Consider the following 19961-nt stretch of genomic DNA (forward strand, 5'->3'; position numbering starts at 1 on the left):
ACCTTTTGGTATGTATGCATGCTGTTTGGAAAATAACTGATACTGACACAGAAAGCTTATGTATGTGGAGCAATTTACCAATACAAACTAAGATGGGAAGATAACTTTGTATAAAGGCTATCTAGATTATATTCCACATGAGCATATGGGTTAAAAGATGGTCCCTGAGCGAGCTGTAGTCTAAACAGTCTAGTTTCGCCCTGTTCAGGGGAAGTAAACCTTTAAAATGTATTGGTGTGGTGTGGTTAGGTCGCACCTTGAGTCCTGTGTCCAGTTCTGGGCCCCTCAATGTAAGAAGGACACTGAGACTCTTGAACGTGTCCAGAGAAGGGCAAATGAGGCTGGGGAGAGGCCTTGAGCACAAGCTCTACAAGGAGATGCTGAAGCAGCTGGGATTGTTTAGCCTGGAGAAGAGGAGGCTCAGGGGTGACCTTATGGCTGTCTACAACTACCTGAAGGGTGGTTGTAGCCAGGAGGGGGTTGGTCTCTTCTGCCCTGCAACCAGTATCAGCACAAGAGGACACAGTATCAAGCTGTGCCAGGGGAAGTCTAGGCTTGAGGTGAGGAGAAAGTTCTTCACAGAAAGAGTTGTTAGCCATTAGAATGTGCTGCCCAGGCAGGTGGTGGAGTCACTGTCCCTGGTGGTGTTCAAGAGGGGATTGGACGTGGCACTTGGTGCCATGGTTTAGTAGTCATGAGGTGTTGGGTGACAGGTTGGACTTGATGATCTTTGAGGTCTCTTCTAACCTTGTTGATTCTCTGATTCTGTAAGATGAGCAGAAGCCGTTCACACCTTTACCAGAGGTAATATTCAGTCTGTGACAATTTTCACTGGGGTATAGCGGGTACTTCAGGATCTGAAAATCATGTTAATATCTTATGGGTCCATGAGTGCTGAAGACTTTTGGCAAGAAAATGAGTAAGAGAATGTAGGATAGTGGACAGGAGGGGAAACATTGTCTTGCTGCTGTGCACCTGTTTGCATGTTCTTAATCATTTCCAAAACTTTAAGCTAGCTACCTTGGTACTGATAGGTTTCTGGTGTTTTTAAGTGAAAAATCTAGCAAGTGTAACATTTTTGAATCTGAGAGGGCCCATATGTTGGGTTGCTTCTCTTTGAAACAAATTAAACTTCATTGTTGTTGCATCCTGGGCTGTGCTCTGTTCAGTGTTTCTTCAGAAAGTCTGGGTGTATGCATATGGAGGTGTCTTCCCCTCACTGACAGGCTGTTGATAAAAGGCTTAGGTCATACTGATAATGGTATTATATGTGCTACTGTAAGATGTGCTGCTTTGATAATAGAAATGCTTGAGTTGATGTTTAGCTCTAAATTAGGCATTAGGAAAAAAAAAAGGCCTTGATGCTAATTCTGTGTGGAGGTTTTGCTGTAGTTTTCTGTGACTAGCAAATTTGGTGTAATTTTTCTGAAACGTCCTGCAATTATGGTCTTCAGTGATGCTACAGTAATGTAGAAAATGCAGAAAAGTGGCAGGTGGTTTAGAATATCAGGTTTCTTCTAATAGTGTGGACTGTTCTTGTTATAGGTTGCTTTATTCATATCCTGTTTCAGAATTTGTCTTAGGCAGAAATTTTACTGCGCCTGTTGGTTTTGTCTCAGCTTCAGCAAGCTGCTGACCAGCTACTTGTTTGCAGTGAAGCTGATGCATGCTGTTGTGTGTGCAGGCTTCTGAAGCATGTGGGGTTCAAAAAAACAACCTGGAATTTTAGCTGCCTTTGGAAATGAGTACAGAGCTTTGGCCCTGTCCTGAGACTTTAGCAATTATTCTTTTAGAGTTTTCTAGAGGTAGAATAAAAATCATCTAGGACAGCTGAGGCACTGCTGTCCATTCAGGAGAGTACTGGCACAGGCACACTGACCAATTAAAGCCTCAGACACTGTGTAATATTTTCAGTTGACTATTTACAAAGATGTGGTTCTGGTCATGAGGTTAACATTTATTTGCAGGTTGTTTTTTCAGATAATTAAATATCTAGGGATCAAACTTCAAAACTAAGTATTTATTTCAGACAATCTTTAGGATTGAATCTTAATAAGGAAAGTCTCAACAACTAACCAACCAAAAACCCCCAAACAACCTCCTTTCCCCTACTGCCCACCCCCTCCCCAGAAAAAAAGCATACCCCAAAGAAACAACCAAAAAGTTAAAAAAGAGGAGGGTACCTGGAGGACTAAAATATTGCCAACTGTGGGTGCAAGGGAAAATTTTTCAAACTTGAAATAGTTATCTGCATCACATGCTTCACTTAACACTTCTGTTTATCTCCTTGCTTACCTCATAGCTTCTGTGGAGTTTCTGATAATTGAGGGGAAAGCTGGTTTGTTTAAATACTTTCTGCATTCCTTAGTATGAATTAACTGCCTTGAGACACATGCAGAGCTGCTGCAGTGAAATATGTGTTGCTGTACTGGGGATTTGATCACCTGAGACACAAGCTTTAGTTTGAATAAGATAAAGGGAACAGTAATTTGAGACAAACCTTGTATGTGTGGTATTCCTGAGGTATCTAAATGTTATGCTACAGTTTTGCTTTCTAGTTTTGACTAGAAATTTTATCAGGAGGCTGCAAAATCCTCTTCTGTGGACATGCATTCCACATGAAGATTTGATCTTGGAAAGTGGACCCTTCCAAAACTGCTGGTGGAAAAACTGCTTTATCATAAAACTCTCAGCTGTGTCCTACAATAGAAGTTTCTGCTGGCTCTGGTCTCTGATTCATGACTTCACTAAGGAGTCAGTTGTGAGAGCGGATTGCAGCCAGTATGAGCTCAAACTCACTTCAAGGCTGGCTGTTCCTTCTGCTGCTTTTCAAGGTCTGAGGCTGGGTTTCAAGCATTCTTTAGTGGTGATTAGTCAGTTCTATTGTTTAGCTCCTCCAAAACACGAATTTCCTTTCCATCCTTCTTTTTTCCTGTTCAAAGAGAAGCCAAAGCCTACTGGCAAGAAGTATTTCCTTTTTTTTTTTTTTTTTTTTTTTTAATTTTAGAAAGTCTGTGGAATCCTTTCAGAGTCTCATACCATCTTAATGAATACCACTGATTTAAAAATGCTGTTGTGCATACCACTGCTGGAGTGGCAGGAATCGGACCTTGTGTCTGGTTTGATGGAGAAGCTTCTGAAAGGTTTCCCCCCATTCCCAGAGAGCAGTACCAGGCTCAGTAAGGATCACTTACCTGTCACTGTGGAAACCCATTCTTTATCCTTCAAATGCTGGATTTGAAAGGGTGCAAGAGTCTAAGATGTGCCTTTGACTGTTCCACTTTCAGATCAGGAGTGTGTGATGGCCTCTGCTTTTTCAGCATCCTGATATCCTGTCTATCATGCTTTGAAAAGGCAGAACTAGCTCAGTAATAGCTGCAGTTAAATGTAAATTACAGGATTTTGTTCAATTAATTCTAGTTGTTTATCCCACTCCAAACTAATTTAAGATTGTAGGTGCAATGCTTGTATATTAGTTATCAACAGTGATACTTTAGCAGTCATTCCAGTCTGTTGCTTGCTGGTTTCAACTGATGCTTTATCTTTCTGAACAGTGTAAGAGAATCGTGTAAGGTTTTCCAAACAATAGCTGATACTCACAGACTTATCAAAGGAAGAGAAGAGCTGGGGCACAAAAGAACATTCTGTGTTGAGCAGAAGTCATGGAGAACTTGAAGCAAGGGAATGCACAAATTTAAGCAGTAGAGAATGATTCTCTGGGAAGATCTCTCTCTGTGCTTCTGACTTGCAACAGTTTTCAGATGATCCTTTGCATGTGGGAACAGTAAATGCAATTATAGTGAGCTACTGTGTACTTTAATACTCCCAAGTTAATTTCTTGTGGCTGTGTACATTTCTGGAAACACAAGAGGCTTTTCAAATGAAGAACTAAAATGCTTCAGTCATGAGCATCACACCTCACATACTGCTGTGGTTTGCTGTGTAGTTAGTGCTGGTATGTAGGATTTAGCATGGAAGAAGTGATGGAATGCTGCTTACCAAAGACCTATTTTTCAGATTGTTTCCTAGACTGGACCTGTTGTTTAAAGACCTCTTGTTCAACTTGTTAATGCCTTAATCCTCTTCTCTGCTTTAGATGCAAGCTATGACAGGACTAGGGAGTTTGGCAATAAAGAGCAGTACTTGAATTGCTGAAATGTTTGCTTTGGAGAAAACAGTGATTATATCAGTGATGGAAGAAAATGAATGAAGTTTGGAATTAACATGATGCTTCCCCTCTCATGGCTTCCTTATGGTATGAAAGCTCACTTAGAAGAACTAAATGTGTTACATTAAAAAATTAACTGTAGTCTGAGTAAATGCAGAACTACATTATCTGTGATGGGAACTCACCTGAGAGTTGCAAAAAGTAGGGAGCTGCATGTAGATAAATAATTTCAGAGTGACTTTCAAGATGGAGTTACCAACCTTCTGGAAACATTTGAATTGCTTCTAGGCATGTGTGTCAAAGGTAGTTGACTGTCTGTATAATAACAGTTCAGTGTTGACTCGAACTGCTGAAAAGAGTGGCCCTTCCCTTTTTTGCCCCTACATAATCATGCCGGCACAATGAGATGGCAGAAATTGCGGCTAAACTAAGATCACTTTGGATGAAAACAGTTTACTTGGGCTGCTTTTCAGCTGGTTTCTAAAAAATGTCTACTTGATTTTCATAAATGTTCTAGAAGCCAGCTTAGGGGATGGGTTTGACAGGCTCTTAGATTCTTACCTTCAGGTTTTGTCAGCATCTTCCTTCATATCATCCAGATTTCTGAAAGGTACACATGAAAAAGCACTTTTGAAAAGAAAGCCATATAGGAGGTCAAACAGAGCATGCAGGAAAATGTTTTTACTACAGTCCAGAATTGTTCATGAACAATCTCAGATCTCCAAAACACTAGGGTGTACAAGTTTGTGTTTTAGAATAATCCATGGGACATGATGGTTTGGAGAATAATAGAAGCTAGAGTCTAGGCTTTGTTCAACATGTTTCTGTTATCAGCTGACATATTGCTGATGCCTAGATGAGTAGGCATGCTGTCCTAGACCACCATTTATCTGCATCAGACAGCACTAGATGCCTTTTGTGAAGTAACTAAAGCTCGAATCCAGTGTGTCACTGATTCATCCTTTAAGTTCGTGCAACTGCTTTCATGTGGTGGTATCATTCATTCCCAGGAATAGTCTTCTGCCTGTACTGATGTGACTTCTGAGGGTTTTCTTTCAGTGGTGAACAAGGGTTCGTTTAACAGGAACTTTTGTCTTCTTTAAATGGACAAAATCAACTAGAAAAAAGTCCTAGGTCTGCCTGAAAGAACATGCTAGACGTTGCAGTGATTTACTAAAGTAAAATAATCTCTTTTGTTACATGTTTGCTTCATCATTTATGGAAATCTTGTTTCTAAATGAAATTGTGTGTAAAGCAGTCTTGTTAAAAAAAAAAGTCCAGGTTAAAACTGGGATTGCATTTATCCTGTCTGAATGCTGCTTATTTTGTATTCACTGAGTAATGAAAAACATTGTTTCAAGATTCAGCATGTTGGCTGTATAGTGTTTGAGTATTACTGAGGGATTTATCTTTTCTTCCATCCTCTTAATGGCTACTGAGCTTTCTGAGGCATGTGACCCCAAATGCTGGAGGGTGCACCATGCACTTCCCATGTACTTCCTTTTCTGCTTCTATCTGAAAAGTCAAGAGAGGTAACAGGTGAGACATCAAACACTAGTTTGTCCTGGGAATTGGATGGTATTGTGGGTAGTGCCACTGTTTGTGCTGCATTGAGGCATTCTGCCATAAAGAATGACTTTGCTTTCCATGCCAGGTGGGTACCACCTCAAGTGGGGTGCAACAAGGATCCATCTGTGTCAGTCTTGAAAAGATACAGTGCTGAAATACCACAGAGCAAAAGGTCACAAATGGTCTGAACTGGTGTACTGGAAAAGCAGGTGTTCTGTCATCACCATCTGCATACCCACCTGTCCACACAGCAGTGGTCTCAGGAGTCTGGAGGGCAGAGCATGTCTAGGGTGCTGGAGGCAAGGTTGTGCTGTCTAATGGGGTCTGCAGCCTCTAGGACAAATAAAGCTTCTGGCCTGTACATAACAGTAGGGAAGGAGAGCCTGTGTGTCAGAAACAAGGGTAATTAGAAATGTTTTCTTAAGACCGTTAAACCAACCTATATGAAACTGTGGTCCCTGTGGTTACCAAATGTGAAACACCAAGTCTTGGTGCATAGCTATTGCCTCTCTTGTTCTTATCATTAGGTGGACTACTGCTGTGATTTGTAAAATACAAATTGTCCAGACTGTATTCCGGCTTCTCAAAAACAGGATGTATTATTGTTCTTCAAATTCTCATGAGTTGTTTTTTTATTTTTTTTTTTCCCCTTCTCCTTTTCCATGCAAGGCCTTCTCATGATGAAAGTGTCCCAAGCACTTATGAAGCAGCATTTTTCTCTTGAAAAAAATTTAATAGTTTCTCTTCAGGAATATCTATGCTTCCTTTGACTTACTAATGAAAGTTGCTGTCTAGGAAAAATACCTGAACTGGAAAAAAACCCAACCAACTGAAAAATCAAAACCAAAAAGAAAAAAGCAACAAGCAAAACAAAATGAGAAATTGGTTCCTGCAGTTAACAACTAATTTTCCTTTGTTTTTATGGAGTAGAAGCATTGTGAGGTTCCCGTGAAGGTCCCCTTCCTTATGTCTAAAACTTAGTTGTTTCTGTAATGCTTTTTTTCCCTGTCAGCAGGGCTTGTTACAGAAACCAAGCAGTTGGTCTTACAGGGAGAAACATGAGAATCTGCTGTGACACTTTCTGTAGGTCGTATGCAGTACTTGACTGGCAAACAGCTGTTTCCAGGTGTTGGTTGGTTTTCCTCAGACCAGGGTGCATGTTTCTATGATTGGACAGTACTTACATGTCAGCCTAAGTGTGTGTGTATATATACTGTTATTTACCATCAGTTTTTAGATTTGTTGAGTGTCAGATGACTGAATGATGAACAATTTCTATTTGGCTGTGGCCTCATGCTGGAGGACAGCTTCTACTAACCCAAACAGCAGTGGAAAAAAAAGGACCCTTCATGGCTGGAAGACATCCTAACTTTTTTTTTTTAGAAGTGTTTCTTGGCAGGATCTGTGTTGGAAACTTGCTTGTTAATAGTATATAACATTGGGGTGAATGACCAGGAGGTACAGTGTGAAAGCTGCTGTACAATATAAGTGTGTAAAGATTGGAAAGAGATATTTATTCCTTTTGTCATTACTAGAAGTCAGTGACTAGATTATCTGTCTTTTACTACTTGTTTTTGTTCACAAACAAGGTTGGAAAATCATCTGGTGCTCTGTAGTGAAGAATATCTAATGTCTAGTTTATTTTCTTCAATTTTGCATAAAAAGCATCTATCCTGCATCAGTGAGATGTTGCTGTATGCGTGTTTGACATAATCAAGATAAGAGATTACCTTAGTAGGACTGGTAATCTCAAGGATCTAAGAAGTGACTGCATTTATCACTTCTTGGAGAGAAGAAAATATGATTGCATGTAGCCTCCTTCTAAAAGGAGAATGGGCAGTTTTACAGTGGGAATATCACTTACACTTAGTATAGAATCATTTGACAGGGCTGATTCAAAAGGATCAGAATCATTTGACAGGACTGATTCAAAAGGACCAGGGAGACTGGTTGTGGCTCAACTATCTTCCTGCCCCTTGACAGCAAAGAACATGATGTGCCTGAGCAGTTTTAGAGCATGGGTGGTAATGGAAGCTTTTTTTTGGTCATAATACAGGATCAGAAGCCTGGCATCCTGCAGAATTTCTGTAATCAAATTCACTCTACTGAGAACTTTTCTTGTGATGTATTTTTAATCAGATATAAAGCTGTCTTTCTGACTCAATTTTGACTTCTATAACAACTGCAGATTGTGTCCAACATTCTCTTCTGTGATAAATATAACTTAAGTATCTGTGAAGGTTATTTCAGTTAGAATAGCATTCATTTGTACTACAGCTATGCATTTCCCTGAGACAACTTAGTTTTTCATACTGATGGAAATAAACAATGCCAGTAGCTATAGCAAAAATGGGTAATAAAACAGCTGCAAAACTTGATATCTGGCAAATCCCACAGTTCAGACTAATCTGTTTTTAGACATCTGTTATCTTTTTGTTTAGCACTATGTTGAAGTAAGTCACACGCAACTCCAGAGCAGCTGAATTTATATATTGCAGCCAAAATCCAATAGTGAGTGAGTTTATTTGTTTATTTTAGATGAAAACTGGGATGATGATCAGCTTCTTGGATTTGAACCATGCAATGAAAACCTTATAACAGGTTGTAACATAATCAACGGGAAATGTGAATGTGACACCATTCGGACCTGTAATAATCCATTTGAATTTCCAAGCCGGGATATTTGCCTGTCGGCCTTAAAAAGGATTGAAGGTAAGCACTTGTCTTCAGTAATTCAGAGTTAGTAATATATCTGTGCATTTGATGGAAAGCTAGGAGTAGCCTAATATGTCTTAGGCTGACTTGGGTAGTTTGAGTACCTATGATCTTGTACTTGTCATCTTGAGAAGACAGTTGTATGTTTTAAAGGAAGATAGGAGTTCAGCAGGCTTGGCTTTCCAAATGTGTCGGTTTATGAATGGAGGAAATTAATACTTTGTGCTTCATGTGTTTGCAGACTGTAAGACTGAAAATTTGTGATTGTTTTATGGTAGCTACCTTTGTGTATCTTCAGCTGTAAAGCAGTGTGGAGAGCTCCTTAAATGCATTGATGTGACTGAACCATGAATAAACACAGATTTTAATAGCGAAGGCATAGAAAAAGGAGTAGTTGTTGATAGTACTTGTAGTTTCTCTTGTATGAGTTGCTGTTTTCTTTTTTTATATAATGTAACATTACTTCAATGCCTGTATTTTTCAGTTTCTCTGTTGCTTTGATTAGATTTGGATTCGGCCACGTGTTTATGCTTCTGCACACACACCTGATGTTTTGTTTCTTTGTATTGGTTTTGTTTTGTTTGGGGGGATTTGCTGTTGCTTATGGCTGAACTGGAAATGAATTGACTCAGATGTATCCAGTTGCAGTTAAATTTCCATGGTTTATTTCTAGGGTTTTGAACATCTGTCAGAGGTTTAGTTCTCAGGCTCTTTCTATGATGCTGTAATTATTGTTTATTTTCTAGAGTGTACTGGAACATGCGAAAGTGGTACGAACCTGCTTAATTGGTCTACTTTAAATCAGTATTTAAAGTCATGATACAAAAGTAAATGTAATTATAGGGCTACTAACCATATTTTAAGTCAGTGTCTTTGAGTTAAGGAAGTGTGAATAGATGTTGTCCCTTGTATTCTTTTTGCTGAGAAATGTCTGTTTTGAGCTACAGACTTAAAACAAGGAGATCTTGTGAGAAAAATGCAGGTGATGGAAATGTTCCCTATCAGTCGTGATGTTGGTCACTAAGGGTGTACAAGAGCTTTATGTGGGTGTTTTGTGGTTTTAGCTCTAAGAGGAGGGGAGTCATAACCTGTGGCAGCTTGTTTGCTGCTGTAGTAGTGGGCAATAACACATGTGGGTTCTTAAGTAACCTTACTCACTGCTAATTTTTTAATTTGTCAATGTATGACTAAGTCTGCAGTAGGTCATCAGGACTCCTGGCATGACAATTCATCATGTTATGAACTTGCTAAGAAAATCTGCTGTGGGGTGCCATTCTGGGCTTTTTTCCCCAGGCTTGGGGGAAATGGATGTAGCCTGTGTGATGGCATAGCTAAAGCAGATTGAGTAGCTTGCCTTTGGTAACCTCATGTTTCAGCTAAATTCCTCTTTTAGAGATAACAGCCTTTTAAGCTTAGCTATGAGGTAACAGTATTCTACATGTAAACTGTCTGATATGACAGCAATGGTGCAGTTGGTTTTTAGAAGTGTAACTTTTATTTGGGTTTTTGTTTGTGTTTTTGGGTAGTGGGGAGGATATCCTTCTCAAACCTAAGAATATAGGGTGGCAGTTGGTTTTTTTGTCCCTCTGCTTCACAGGTAGGAAGGGTAGTTAATACAGTTATAACTTGAGTGATAGAATAGTCGAGTTCTTACTCAAAAGAATGTGAATTTGCCTTTGCATCTCGCTGTCGAACCCTATCTATGAGGAATGTTTGAAGTTAAATCTATTCATATTTCCCGGCAGAAGTCATAGCATAACTTTGATTTGCTGCATTTGACAGCTGTAGTCAGTCCAACCTGTGTTTTGTACTGTGTAAACGCTTGTTCCCTCTTTCTCGCCAGGACTGGAAATTTAACTGCTTATGGGAGGTTGTTTCTTTAAACTTGTTTTGGCGTTCTAAAGCCAAACTGTTTCATCCTGTACCTAAGCTAATGGAAAAGAATAACTTTTTTCCTTAGTGCTTGCCACATTCCTGCTCAGTAAGCAAGCCAAGTCTTTTAGGTAGAATGGGATAGCCACTTTGGTGTGACTGAGCCAGTGCTTGCTCTTTGCGTATTTCAGGCTTTAAAAGCTGATAGACTGAAAGTTGATTTCATGTGTTTGGAAAGTCTACCTGAAACATGGCTCAAGCAGTGTGCATGCTCAAATGGATAAATCTTCCAGTTTCTTTAAGGCAAGCTAAGTGTTCAACTGTATCATTATGTAAAAAGAGAAAATTCATAAGACTTGTTAAATATGTGTAATAATTTCCTGAAATCCAAGGTACTGATGTCTAATTCATCTTTTGTCATGTCTATTAAAGATAATAGCAAGAAGATTTGAAACTAATTGTTTGACTCTTTAGTCAAATCTGTGGCCATGGAAAGTGAGACTGAGAGAGTAGCCTAACTTCCCTCTCCTGACCACACTCAATATGGATAATTAAATACACAGTGTGATTTTTAACAACACATAAATTGAGCACCTGAATGATAGATGTACCGTAGTTGGAGTTTCTGAAGAAAACTTAAAGTAGTACTATCTAAACATCTATTTCCATGTGTTTTCTACTTCAAGGATATTTACTGAGCAATAGAAAATGTTTTCTGTTGTGCAGTAATGTGTCAGTTTTTTATATTCCTTCTAAGTTTGTGTTTTGTTCATATACTCATGAACTTCCATAACACAACTGAAGCAAGAGAAGATACTTAACCCTGTCCTTTGAGGGGAAAACAGGTCAGGGATCTCTCCTTCTAATTGTGGAGGTAATTGGGAAGGTCCTATTAAGTGAACTACTTTTGGGTAGTACTTAAACACAGCTAAAATAAATTTGTAACTTATTTGATAGAGTAAGACTTAAAGTTATTTTACAATGACATGTAGAGAAATTCTGGCTCAAGGAATTCCATTAAAGTTTGATAGTTATGACAGGTTATCTTGGGCTATATAAATTCATGTAAGCGAGGACCCATCTTTGTTTCCTAAGCAGTTGAGGCAAGTCTATTGTAAAGACACATGGTGCTGGTTCAGTGTGATTTACTTGATTTGCTTAAAATTAGTTCTGTGGCTCTTCTTACTTTTTGGATTTGGGGTTTTTGTTTTATTTTGTTGCTTTTTTTGAAAGAAAGAAGGGTGCAGACAGGCTGCCTTAACCATACCAAATGTATATAAGGTCTGTGCACAGGAGATGTTGGTGCTAATGCATAGCATCAGCTATAGTTGCCAGCTCTGTCAACCTGTATGGCTTACTAAAAAACACCTTTGCCTGCAGATGTGGAATCTGTTCCATAAATACAGCCTGGCAAGTAACAAGTGGTGAGTGGAAGTCTGGAGTATCATTTCCAGATCTCAGTCTGTATGTGCTCAGAGCTGAAGGCTTTTGCATGTACTTTTGGCTTCTTGTGTCTTGTGCTCACACCATCCCTCTGAAGTGCCTTTCTAGTCATCTTCTTTTTTTATCTAGTTTGTCTTGTACTTGAGCTTTTCAGGCAGTGTGGGGTCTTTCCTTTGCAGCTTGATGTCAGTTCTAACTTGCTCACTCAACTAACCCAAAGTTTTCTTTCTTATTTTTGCCTGCCTTCCTGGGCTTCTTGTATTCCATTCTACCTTTGTCGTCTTTTTTCCCTAACTTTTTTTCTTGCCATCTTTGCCTACCTATTTCATCCTGTTTGCACCCAAGTTCACTTAACCCACATAAGGCAAGTGCAACAACTTTATACTTGTCTCTGAAAACTGGGCTGCATAGGTTCTAGCATCATGCTGTTGAGGGCCTGAAAGCCATGCTTTTTATTTTGTTTACCAAAGTCTTTCTCCACTCTGAATTGAGGATGCTTATAATGAGGAGAGTCTGTTATTATCTCTACTCAAATGTATGTCACTTCTGTAGGGGTGCTCATGTCTAATATCTTTGTTGGCAACATGAACAGTGGAATTGAGTGCACCCTCAGTGAGGTTGTCAATGACATTAAGCTGTGTGGTATAGTTGACACACTGGAAAGAGGAGACTTCATCCAGAGGGCCCTTGGCAGGCCAGTATCAATACAGGATGTGTGGAGAATGAATTGAGAGCAGCTCTGAGGAGGAGGTCTTGAGAGTGCTGGTTTATGAGAAAGTCAATGCAAGTTGGCAGTGTGCACTTGCAGCCTAGAAGGTCAACTGTATCCTGAGCTGTGTTAAAAGAAGTGACCAGGGGGTTGAGGCAGGTGATTCTGCCCCTCCCCTCTGCTATTGTAAGACCCCACCTGAAGTACTGCATTCATCTCTGGGACCCCCAACATCAGATGCGGCACAGATGATCATAGGGATGGAGCACCTTTGCTGTGAAAAAAGGCTGGTTGAGTTGAGGTGGATCAGCCTGGAGAAGAGTAGGCTCTGGGGACACCTTTTAACAGCCTTCCAGTACCTGAAAGGTACCTATGGGAAAGCTGGAGAGGGACTTTATTTATAAGGGCTTGTAGTGATAGAGTGAAGGGTAGTGGCTTTAAATGGAAGGTGGGTAGGTTTAGATCACGTGTAAAGAAGCTTGTCATTGTGAGAATAATGAGACTCTGGAACATGTTGCACAGAGAAGCTCAAGGTCAGGTTGGATAGGACTTTGAGCAACCTAATCTGCTGGAAGGTGATGGTCTTTAAGGTCCCTTCCAACCCAAACCATTCCATGATTCTGTGACTTGCAAGAAAGTATTGAGAAGCTACTGTAGGGTCTCAGTGTAGCTGCTGGAGCCAGCTGTCACCCCTATCCCATGCCTTTGTTTTCCTAGGAAAGAGTAGTACTTGATAAACTTGAAAGGATTGGTTTTGTTATAGAACTTGGTAGCTAACTTTGACTAATCTTTGTATCGACATACTACAAAATTTTGAAGGCTTGCTACTTGAATAGAGCGTTATATGTCATAAAGCACACTTATTCTTTAGAGGTTTCCTTACTCCATTACTAGGCTTAAAGTGCCTGCTTTTCTACATGGACTGACTTTTCATATAGAAGGTTTACATAGAGGTCATAAACCATCTTATGAGGAAATACACACATCTGGGTCCAGAAAGAAACTATCTGGAAAAGCTATCACATACCTAAATAATAATAAAAAAAAAATCCAGTGATGTTTTGTGGCTGTTAAAAATGCTTTTGCTTTCGGTTATTGTCTTGATGAGTGCCTGCTCTGATATAGTTCCGGAAATCCTGTGTTCTTGAGCTTCGGAAGCTTGTTTCTGTTCAGGAGATTGCTAATGATGACAGCTTGGTTGAACTTGGATTGCTGGAATGGACTGTGGAAAACAGGGCCAGAGGGTGTAAAGTGAGGTGCCTTCTGTCTGCTGAGCCACAGTAACAAGCAGAAAGAAACCTGATAAGCTTATTTGCATGTTCTTGTGCTCATGATCTGCTAACAATTAGTTACAGATGGTACAGAAGAGACAGTTTGTCAGACTTTGTGAGACACAGGATTGAAGTTGAGGGGAAGTAAAAGAGGAAGTAATTGTTGGTTGGGTTTGGCTTTTTGTATGTTTTCCCATCAAAATACATTGTAGGGTTTTGTTAAGTAGTAGTATTGAGAATTTGAGGTAACTGAACTGCTACTACACAAGATTCTTCCTAGCACATACAAAGAGTCACAGGAACACTGTGTGTGAAGAGACCTAACCTCAGTAGTTTCAAAGACTCTTCCAGTTCTGGGATCTTCCTTTTCCTCTGTGTCAGACTCTGGCAGTAGTTTAGATAGTCTGGCAAAGCTTTAATGAACAGGAACCTAAGGATGTTCTTAAGCCTGCCTCTCCTCCTCCTTTACCAGAGTAGGTCAGAATTTGTGCTCTTGTGAGCTGCCTGTAAGAAGTTGGCATGCCATGCTGCTTTTCCCCTTTCAAAGGCAGCCACAGATCTTTGGAATAACTTGCCCCTTTAAAAATATTCCCTTCTAGAACAGCTATCTCCTCTTCCTTCTGGGAGATGAAAGGAAAGTCATGCATCTGAGGCATCCAGTCTTTCACTTGGTGGGACGTATTTCAGTTTGGGATATCTTCAGCTGTATTTATTAGAAAATCTTTACAAATAACTTCAGTCTGTAGATTGTTTCAAAGATGAGAAACTTCCCAGTACGTTTTGGCTGCTTTAAAATGATTTAGCAGCAGCGTTTGTTTTGATAATGCCAGGTGCTTGTGTGACAAACAAAGATGTGTGAAGTACTGTGGGGAGCATAAGTGCCACCAGTCTCAAGTTCTGCCAATGTACACTGGAGCTCTAAGGCGAGAAGCCAATCAACTTTTCTCAGTTCAGTCTACCAAAACCATAAGCATTTTCTGTGGAAGTTAATCTCAGTCTTCATTCAGAATGTATATGAAAGATGAAATTTGTACCTTTTTGATGAAAGACGTGATTAATGCTTGAGGTAAATGAACACCCTTCACTTCTGTTTCTGTCTGCGTGTAAACCCTGCTGCTACTAAGTTACCAAGCTGTTATTTTAAGAGTTGTTTCTTGGTTATCTAGCTTGCACCTTTCCAGGCTATTCACTGCTGTCCTTCATAGGTGAAAGGAAAAGGCCTTTTAAGTCATTGGTATGTTCTAAGCTGGTTTATTGCAACATGCTGCTTGCATTCCATTATTTTTTGCATGTAACTAAATAACTTTATGCTGGCAAATGTTGCTAGACCAGCTAGACCAGTCCTGGAATAACAAATATGAGAAAGTAATTTTATTCTGAATGCTTGTTTGGTGGTTAAGTCTGATTTTGTGTCAAACTTCATTTGTGTGGTCTTAATGGCTGTAGCTATGTCGAAAAAACTAGAACAGAATAAATCCAGCTTTATGTTGAATTGTCAAAAAAGGAGTGAAATACTTCTAAACATGATTAACCTGGTACAATTTCCACTCTTCTTGCATAACAATTAATGCATGTTTTACTCAAATAACTGAACTTTGAAAGTTGATAAGTATTTGTTGCTAAGATTGTGGTTGTTGCAAAAGTCCAGATTTTACCCTACAGTGTGATTCCGAGAGCCAAAGAAATTGCATCTGAAGGCAAAACTCCGCATAAAACATGGAGGGAAATAGCAATATAGCTTTTGGGTTTTTTTCTGACTACATAAGTACAGAAAGGAAAAATGATGTCAAAATAGTACTGATTGGGAATATTGACATGAACTTGAATACACAAAGAAGCTTACCAAAAAGGAAGATAACTCACTCTTTAATTGAGAGGGGTTTGTGACAGCATCACCTCTGGAGTACAGTTGCCTTCAGAGCATAACAAAGTAGTGTTACATTTGCAGGACATGGCACTTTTCTTACTTCAGCTCCCCAGAGGACTGTTCCTCAATCAAAGAAGGATGATCTTTCTAATGTATTGACTTCAGCATGTCCTATTTTTAAGAAGGGTTGTTACATAAAGAACATCTGTGACACAGAATTACAAGCTAACAGTAAGAAAACCCTGCAGAAGTTTCAGAGCTATCAAAAGGGAAGAATTACTTTCATGTTTCTATATTGATGTGGCTGGGTACCTAATCTGAGGCTTAATTAGATTATGAATAATGCTGTTTGTAATAATGGGGGAAAAAACTGCATTGCCTGTTGGGAGGGAAGATTGACATAATTTAGCGTTGACCCTTTAGTACTGGGCCAAAGGTTGGACTGGATGATCTTCAAGGTCTCTTCCAACCAGATATATTCTCTGATTCTGTAACCCAAAATTGAGCAGCTGGTTAAAAAAAAAAAAAACTCTACAATTGTTAGCATTACAGAAAGTACATACTGCTGTAACTCTTGTCTTTGACATCCAAATGTTTTGGGTATATTGTGCTTGAGGAGAGGGTATTGGATCTTCAATTTGTGACACTTCATTTTTCTGCAACCTTGCAATTTCTGAGATTGCTGTGGATAAAAATGTAACTTTAACTGTAGGCCTTGGGACAGTACTGTGTGACAAATCCATCCGCCTAGAGACAAAGAAACAATTCTTGCCTTTTTCTGTTTCAAATACTTACCTGAATTTATCTGAAATGAATACTAGATAACTTACTAGGGCTGGAGCCTCTGTACAAGAAGTAAAAGAGAATTGGACAGGAAAAGAAAGTATCTTACAGCTGGTAAGATTCTACTTTTCATAAGTTCCATGCCTTCCAAGTGTTCTCCTTGTGGCAAGTAAGCTGTACAGAAGTATGTCTGCTTCAACTGTAGTGGCAAGTTACAGGTTTTAGTGAATGCTTCACGTTTTCTTAAAACTGGTGAATAGAGAGAAAATGGAGCAGGCATTTAGCAGAATGCTTCCAGATGCAGTGCTGATTTTAAGGATCAAAAGTTATCTACATGTGACAGGAGAGAGCTGAGCAAAGATCTCAAATTGAGTGGTGTGTAAACATTAGGCTAATGTTGCATATGAGCAGGAAGCTATATTCCTGTGGCTCTTAGTGTGCTGGGTCACAGGTCTTGTTTTAACAGGGCAAGTCTTGTTTGGACATAAGTAGAATTGATCCAACACTTAGCACTATCAGCATCAGTCTATCCAGGGATAGGGATATCAGTGATGTACTGGTCATTATGACAATTCTAATATACCTTTATAATGAAGAACAATTTTATTGGCAAATAAGGAGGTCTTGAATTATTTTGCGGAGTTTTGTTAGTTTTGTCAGACCATACCTGGATTACTGCATTCAGGTTTAGTCCCTGATGTACAAAAAAGATGCTGACAGGCTGTAAAATGTCCATGGAAGGGCGACAAGAGGGGTCTGTAAGACCTGCTGTATAAAGAAAGGTTGAGATAACTAGATTTGTTAAGCCTTGAGAAGAGAAGGCTTAGGGGGCAGACCTTATTACCATACACCAGTACAATAAAGGGTGGTTGCCAAGAGGATAGAGACATCCTTTTTACAAGGAGTCGCATGGAAAAGACAAGGGGTAATGGGTACAAGCCACTTCTAGGGAGATCCTTGATTTGGCTTCAGAAGAAAATTTTTCACCATGAGAACAGTTATACATTGGAGTAATCTCCCAAGGCAAGTAGTGGATTCCCTTACATTAAACACTTTTAAGATTCAGATTGACGGGGTGCTGGGCCATTTCATTTAAATTACACTATTACCTAGAAAGGGTGGACCAGATGATCCTTGGGGTCCCTTTCAACCTGGTATTTTGTGTTGGATTTGTGGTTTGTGTTTTGTTTGGTCGATTTACTTATTTCCCTCCTAACATGCAGCTTTCACAATGTCAGACTAACTTTTCTATGCAATTGAATGAAGCATTACTACCCAAATGTTTGCTTCTAGGATGGATGGGTGGATGGAGACTAGAGCTAAAGCAAGATCCTGTGCAGCAATTGAGTTTTAAAGAAACTGTGGTAAAGCTGGGTAATCCCTTAGAGAGGATGAAAGGTGGGAGCAGTGTTTCTGGAAATATTCTGTTGGCTTTACTTCAGAAAAGGCTGCAGATAGGATGCTTAATAACCTTGGTTTGCCTTGGCAGCTATTAGGTAGAGCAAGGATAACTTATATGGCTGTTTCAACAGTACCATTTTCAAGATACATGGGAATTTAACTCAGTTCAACTTAAACATTCAAAAAACGAGATCCATTTTTTTCTGTTTCATGCTAGAAAAATAAACATTACTTTCTCCCCATATATAAAATTACATTCTAATTGATGCAGTAATAGGTGTTGTCCCTATTGAATGATTTGCAAATGTGAAACTTGCCCTGTAAGAAAGCAGAATCATTGATATTTGCAAGGGAATTGTGATGCCAATGTGATAAACCCCTATATTAACTCCTTACCAATTTTTTTTTTTTATGAGAAACAACAAAACAACAAAATTACTGTAGTATTTGGCATTATGTGCATTAACTTACCTAATATGGGACTTGTCATGCCTTCTCAGTTGGTTTTTCTGTGCAGGGGAGGTTTAGTTGCTGGTAAAACTTTTGGAGTCTAGCTGAGCTCCTGCCCTCATCTTCAATCCAAGGTTTCATTCATGAATGCTGCAAGCAGTGATGCTGACCTGCATGAAGGAGTCTCTGGTTTGCTTCCACATTCAGCAGAAATGGATCAAAGATGTCAGTTTAATAAACTCTGGAAGATGTTTTAAGTCAGATAATTGTCATAGGTCTATCATAGGATTGTACATTGAACATTTGCACCACTTGCTCCATTGGTTAGTCTGTTTTAGTGGATGTGAACCATTTCAAGTGGAAGACTTGGCCTGCTTCTGGTCCTTTTCCTTCATCTCATTTGCTGTTGTTTGCTTCCAACAACCTTGGGAACAGGACATTTAGTCTAGGTCCATTTTCCTTTCTACTAATGGCAAAGTTTCATTCTGTGTAAAGTGAGTATTCACCTGATGAAGTCTATCTGGGACGTACCTCTCTAAGAAACTGCCCTTTCATTCTTTCTGGGTGTGATTATTTTTGTAATGGGGATACACCTTCAGAAAAGACCACTTCTGTTAAAACAAGTAGAAGTCATGTCCAAATATCTTCAGACAGCTTGCTAACTACTTCATCTTCCCATGGGGCTTTCCAGAATATTTATTTATATTTTTTAAAGGGGTCTTTGAATTGCTCATATTTCTTCTCAAGGTTCTCAATCCTCATTCCTTTAGTAGCATTAGATGTGGCTGAATGTTATGCAAGAACTCCACAGAGTGGAATTTCTCACCATACCCCAGGATGTTAGCATGGGTACAATTTGCCATATAAACAAAAATCCAAATGTTTTAAGGTATGGAAACCACCTAGTTGTAATTGAGCTTTTCAGGACTCACTTTCACCTCTCCTAGTGACACTACGGTGAGGTGTTACTCTGGCTAGTGTCCTTATGCGCTGGACCCGAGCATAGGTGATATATGTGTGTGCCCTCTGTGGATGCCTAAAAATCCTGCTCCCCAAATACTGGGGCATCTGTCTGTTCATTGTCAATGTATTTTGGGCACGTGTGTGTGCTTCTAGTTACTGGTAAATGATTCATCTAGAGACATACATGGGAAGAAGGGGGGTATTTTGTAGGCAAAGCACTTACCTCAAGGTTGAATGGCTTTCTTCAAAAACAGACAGAACAAAACCCACAAAAAATCAAACCCCAAAGGCATTAGTGCCGATGCACAATAGCTCTACCCACTCCTGAATTCCTGTGTTCTCTTCCCCATTCAAGATTTCCTCAAGTATTTTATATCCAAAATATTGTTTAAATTCTTGCTGTTCAAATCCAAGAAAACTTCACCATTTGTAAAGTAACTTGCATTATATACTTTAAATTGCTTATTTAGAATTAGATATGTCAGCTTGTTAAAGATGTAAATTCTGCCTTTCTGTAACTTTTAGCTTGTTAGCAAGAGAACAATTAGTACTTCTTCTATGATCAGCGGTGTTCTAGATGTACCCAAATTGTCATAGTGACAAACCAGTCTACATAAAAGTGCTAGAATTTAAATGGCTTGTCAGATACATGTGCCAGAATTGCAGCTTCTATAAATGAGTGCAGTAATATGTTAAATGTTAAACATGTTTGGCATGAGCGCATAACTTTAGAAGAGCAAAGAAAAACAG

General features: G+C 39.3%; 1 protein-coding gene across 3 annotated transcripts in view; it reads left to right on the plus strand.

Moving 5' to 3' along the window:
• CRIM1 (cysteine rich transmembrane BMP regulator 1) overlaps positions 1 to 19961 on the plus strand; it is a 185845-nt gene that overhangs the window by 6067 nt on the left and 159817 nt on the right. For all 3 annotated transcript variants that reach the window (XM_068156138.1, XM_068156141.1, XM_068156150.1), the window contains exon 2: positions 8276 to 8449. In XM_068156138.1, the coding sequence (XP_068012239.1) occupies positions 8276 to 8449 (174 nt within the window). The remainder of the gene's footprint in view (positions 1 to 8275; positions 8450 to 19961) is intronic.

Source organism: Melanerpes formicivorus, unplaced genomic scaffold (genome assembly GCF_026170545.1).
Source record: "Melanerpes formicivorus ecotype bairdi unplaced genomic scaffold, bMelFor1.0.p_v2 SCAF_2, whole genome shotgun sequence".
Lineage (NCBI taxonomy): Eukaryota > Metazoa > Chordata > Aves > Piciformes > Picidae > Melanerpes > Melanerpes formicivorus.